The sequence below is a fragment of the Phalaenopsis equestris genome, unplaced genomic scaffold (assembly GCF_001263595.1).
Source record: "Phalaenopsis equestris unplaced genomic scaffold, ASM126359v1 Scaffold000552, whole genome shotgun sequence".
NCBI classification, from domain to species: domain Eukaryota; kingdom Viridiplantae; phylum Streptophyta; class Magnoliopsida; order Asparagales; family Orchidaceae; genus Phalaenopsis; species Phalaenopsis equestris.
In genome coordinates, this window is record NW_018164992.1 from 554,869 (window position 1) to 560,741 (window position 5,873).

The window sequence follows — 5,873 nt, forward strand, 5'->3', positions numbered from 1 at the left end:
AGGGAAAGGAGACGAGGAGGGAGCTCGGAGCATCAAAGCAGGTGGGAGAAACTTTGCGCCTAAAGGCGACCACGCCGACCAGCTGAGCTCCGGACCGGACCATGGGGCGGCACGCACGACCCCTAAGGCTATCTTTGCACTTTTGTCCTTCCGAAACTTTTTAATTATTTACAAGTCTAATTTACATAAAAAGAGTTTCATGTAATGTGTGGCTTATGAGAGCATTAAACTTGGGGCATTTACATACACACCACTCATTTTCTGTGTAGTTGCATATCTAACACTAAAACTTTAACTATTACATTTATACAGCCTAAATTTTTCACATGGACAACTTAAATTCGTAAAGATCAAATATCATTGATGGATTTCTTTACACCTCTTTTAAACAAATTCATGTTGTTGAGCAACACTTTGATAAATGGCATCATATAGGTCAAACTTACTTTTATCTAATCCACATAGATTAATGTTTTTCAGCAATAATCCAACAAACATAATAAATAAATTAAATATTTATTATAGATTTCTTTTATCCTCTTTAGTATTAGGATAATGATATCATCAACATATTATTGTATGTCATTGATATATTTTATTTTCTTTTATAATACCCCTAGCAAGTATGATCGCAAGAAATCTTTAATTGAAAGCTAGTACTGAATACAAGTCATACTATAAAGATTTCATGGAGCAAATGTTTGAAATGGTCATGAACTTAACTTAGTTTTTTACTTGTCAAGAATGTGATTAAGTTGACCACAATTAGTTTATTAAGATCTGGAAAGTAAATCAAATTCTTAATTAGGACTCGAGGCACCCTCGAGCCACCCTTGGGACCCCTAAATTCTATGAATCCATAACTCATCTTATGGTTGTAAGCTCCACCCTGTGAACCTTAACTCGCTTTGAGACAAGATGACCTAATTGAAGGTACTTAACGCAATAGGGCTCGTTGTGTCAATTAAACTCAATTACTGTAGTGTTAGGCCTCCATAAACTTAACCGAGTTACATGCTATTAGAACTACGCTCGTGTTGAACTTTAAATCTCTAAATCTTAATATTAATCTACTTTGACTTACTATACCACCTTTTAAACCCTCTAAAATTTTTGAACAAAAACATTCGAGCCTACTATACTAAACCATGCTGGTTATTTTAAAATACTTGACTTAGGGTCTATTTGGGGCAGCTGCAGCTTATCCAGATAAACAGGTTATTCAGTTAAGCTGTTGATTAGCACCTAATTCTGATCAACTGGTTGGTTGGTTGTTTTGGGCAGCTGTTTAAAAATAGTTAATTGACAGTTGATTATGAATAAATGATCATTATGTCTCTGTCAAGTAATGTTGTTTGCAACAAAACTGTCATTACAATATATTTGATACTTAAGAAGAAAAAAAATCACTTCATAACAGATAAATAATTAAACAAATAAGTTGGTGGAACTAAACAAATAATTAAAGCTTAGTTTAATCTATTAATTGAAGTATTACTTTTTATTGTGAAGGATTTGATAAAGTAACTTAAATGAGTGTTTTTTTATAATCATAAAGTTGTGCCAAAAAAAAATGTTTTGAACCAGCTCTAAGCTACACCTTGGTGCCCACATCCTGGTGTCATATACTAATCTTAATTTTAATAGTTTTTATTTGACTTCTTTGTTTAGATGTGAGTGAACTTAGATTTACAATGGCTAGTAAATGTTATTTATAATGTACACAGCTTTTTATGGTTTCTATATTTAGCAGACCAAATAATCAATAATATGTCGCGTGTATAGGTTTGTTTTTAAAAAAAGCATGCAAGATTTTTTTAAATTTGTGTCAAAACATATAAGTCGTTTAATTTTTGTCACTTCACTCCCATCACAAACCAACTTCTACGTAAAATTAAGAAGAATGATGAGGAGATGAAGAAACCAGAAGCAAGTGTCACAAAGAAAAGCAATTAAGGGTTGAGCTAAAACAAAAGAACCTTGTGATCAGCTTCCAAATGGCGAAGCTTGTCAATTTGGGGAATGGAATCTAGGTCGAAGGGGCTTAGATCATCGACGTAGATGGATGAGTGCTTTCTCCGAGAAGGCTTCGAGTGGCGATTTGGTACTATGTCGTCGAAATACTCACGCGTCTCCTCCGCCCTCCTCGCTTCCTCCTCTGGTGGTAGATGCGAGTCACTTCCATCAGGCCTCTCTATTGTGCGACGGCGTGGGCAAAGAGGTGAGATCTTTACTCCAAACGTGGTCTGCGGAGTTCGACTCACAACTGGCGTTTAATAGAAATGGAATCGCGTGTATCCCGATAAGCTCCCCGAATAGAGATATCAAATGGCTGAGCCTTGTTTTGAAAACGCATAAGCTGATAATAAGCTACGCCAAATGGGCCCTTAGTCCTTGAACTCAAAATTGGGTTAATTATAATTAAATTGGATCTTTTTTATAGTTAACTCAAATATGACACGTCTAATAGAGGTTGTCGTGTGGGTTAAACTCACATGGAATTGACAAACTCAAAATAAATATAAATGTAATTCAAACTCAAATCACACAAATTAAAACCTAAATAAAAACTTAATACTATATTGGGTAAGTGAGTTGTTAAGTGTATAAAGTATGTAAAAATAATTTTGTATTTGTCTATATATTATGTTATTGTATAATTTTTATGTTGTTTTTGTTTATTGTTTTGTGAGATTTGAATTTGATAAATTCTTTATGGGATGTAAGATCTCGTATAATCCGTGATATAACACAATCTAGTATAAGAACCAGAAAGCCTCCTCTGTAAAGAGATACTGAGAGAGAGAAAAAAGGGTCCCCTATCTTTGCCCTCTCCCATAATAAACCACACCCGCCCCTCTTTTCCCAGATGACGGGAATCAATGAGGATAAGAATTCTGTCGAGGGGGAGGGCGACTCGATGTTGATGATGTGATGGGTGTAATTTTCTCGATCAGCGTGCTTGCCTCGAAAATTATTGAATTTCTTTATTATTGATTAGGTGTTACTTCCAATTGGATCTATGCACCTTGGACGATCGAACATGAAGTGTTCTTTTTATGATTGGATATGTTAATAAATAATAGAAAAGAAAAGTGATTGGTTTGATATGTTCGGGTGATCAGCGGTTTGGTTATTTAAGTAAAAAGGCCGAAGTTCGTGACTTGATATTTGAATATAAATTTAGTTCCCTGATTATCTCAACCCTTCGATTGGATGCTCGCAATACTTGATGAGAAGGATGAGGGAATGAAAAGAGGTTCCCTTCTAGTTCACAACTTCTCAAGACTTCAGAGATAAAGATAAAGTGGGTTCCATAAATGGATCTTCCCTGCGAGGGATTAGGTCTTATTTTCCTTTATTAGTCGCTCTATCAGCATTCCAAGGACTACTCTTCTCCTGATAGCATTCAGAATGCTTTTTATGCAGGGATTAGTTCTCGAGCGACAGTTTTGTAGCTTAACCTATTCATCCTTAAGCGCTCCATCTTGGGCATATAAAAAATCCACTTTGCTCCACTTATCTTTTTAATTGAACGCCGTTGTGAGTTCATTTTTTTTTTTGCATTTTCTCTTAAGATCGTTGTTTCTCTTTTACCCTTATCATTTATACTCTTATGTCACGTACGAGGGTTAGTTTGATGATTTTTGAAAGACAAGTACTAAAATATTTACTCATAGATGGTTATGATGATTGAACTTCCCTCATATTTATATAAGGGTGAAAAGGTATTGAGAGTCGATTTTATATCTTCTTGTTAGGGGAATTTTCTATATGTAGAAGAGGGTTACTAACACTATTGTATTATTTTCACTCGGTGGATGAGGGTGCAATTCTTATTCGTCATTGGGAAGGTGAGCAGATATATAAGAAAAAACATAGTCTAGTTTGCAAAAAGAAAAATCCATAAAGAGAAAGAAGAGGTTGGAAGAAGAAACGCTCCTGCAAATGTCTTCATTAAATTTGAACAATCCGACATATGTTCTTTTGTTTGCTAGATTTTGCATGCATGTTACCGTCGAACCGATTGAAGGCTCAGTCCTGCAATTCGAGAACCAAAATGTCGACAAAGGTAAAACTTGTTGGGCCAACCGCTCAATGGCCATAACTATTGGTGAGCTACGATGATGATAGCAGTCTGTTGCGACAGAATTCAGGAACTGCACGAGATGTGAGTCATGTAGGTCGTAGTTGGTCATGTAAGTTATAGTAGTGAAATAAGATGATGTCCGTAGGTCGCAGGAGCCGGATTCGGGAGCTACACAAGCTACGAGATACAAAGTCATAGTTGGTCACGTAGGTTGTAATCTTGGGTTGTAATGACGTCTATATGTCATAAGGGTTGGAGTTAGGTGATGCACGGGTTGTGATCCACATAAGTTGTAGTTGCTCACATATGTCACAACGACGAGTTGCGACGCCGTTCATAGGCTACATTTGTTGGAATCCATAGTTGCTCTACCTGTAAACTACTTAGGTTGTTGTCGGTCAGACAAGCTGTAGTGATGAGCTGTGATGACATTAGTAAGTAGAATGGGTTGGAATCAAGAACTGTACAAGCTGTGACCACATAGGTCGTAGTTGGTCATATTGACCGTAGTGAAGAGTTGTGATATCTTTCATAGTTCGCAAAGTTGTATGAGATGCGAGGCATGTAGGTCTTGGTTTGTCACATGAGTCTTTTGTGGTGAGTTGCAATGTCATTGTAGGGTTGCAGTTGTTGGAGTCGAGAGCTGCACGAGCTGCGAGTCATGTAGGCTATATAGCCTAAAGCGATGAGTTTTGATTGTATTTGTAGGTTGCAGGAACCAAAGTTGGGAGCTGCAGAAGCTGTGAGCCATGTAGTCATAGTTGGTCTTACAAGTTATAGTGGCGAGTTGTCCGGAGAAAATCACCATCCTCAAGGTAGATTATTTTAATGTCTTTGGGAACGTGTCATTGCACCGTATGTGTGGTGCGTTATTAGACCATCATTAGGGTGTGTCATTGTACTGTATCCGGGGGTGTGTTGTTACACTGTCTTTAATGTACGTTATTGCACATTGTATTGAACAACAAATTACTCCATTGGGTGTTTTATTATTCCACAATGTAGAATGTGAATTGTGACTCCTCGGGGGACTTCTCAGCAAAGAGAATATGCGATCAATGGTAGTCGATTGTAGAGAGTGGCCGACTATGATAAACGGTTGCATGAGTGAGAGGAATTTGTCAAATATTTGATGTAGAAACGATGTTAAGCTTCAACTCCTCCAAGCTCTGGTCTTCTTTTGAACTTTGATCTCAAATTCCTCTCAAAAGGGAGAATGACTTTATTTATGAAGTATAGATTTCAAATATGAAAGAAAACTATACCACTTTGATTTGACGACTCGAGGATGTTACTTCTATCAGATAGTGTTCATGGACATTTAAATGCCTCAATGATATCAAATTCAATGATATTGGCATTGCTGAATTTGTATTATCAAGACACTTGATTTGACTATAAACATGTCAAATTTAGAATCCGTTTGATTTTCTAATGATGCAATGAAAGCTTCTAAAAGTGGTTTAACGACTTGATTTGACCTTGATTTGACTTGAACTGGACCATCTTTGGTTTCATTGGGTCCGTCTCGTCTTCAAGATGAGCTCTAGTCAGAATTTGAATGTTTCTGGCTAAAAAAATGCATCAAGATTCATGTCATATCTCAATATTTGTGCTGAACGATGAAATTTGTTGCTGATATATCATATGTGTATGTGCCCCCATAAAACATATCTCAAAAAAAAAAAAAATCAGCAACTTAATTACTTTATTTTTATTTATCTATTAAAATAGAATCCAAATCATTTCAGTATTATTTTATAAATATATAATATATATATAT

At 36.1% G+C, this 5,873-nt stretch overlaps 1 protein-coding gene across 1 annotated transcript in view; it reads left to right on the forward strand.

The window, feature by feature from the left end:
• The first annotated feature begins 4,124 nt into the window (after positions 1 to 4,124).
• LOC110029205 overlaps positions 4,125 to 5,873 on the forward strand; it is a 13,400-nt gene continuing 11,651 nt past the window's right edge. The window contains exons 1-2 of the mRNA XM_020731387.1: positions 4,125 to 4,171; positions 4,799 to 4,905. Of these exons, the coding sequence (XP_020587046.1) occupies positions 4,125 to 4,171; positions 4,799 to 4,905 (154 nt within the window). The remainder of the gene's footprint in view (positions 4,172 to 4,798; positions 4,906 to 5,873) is intronic.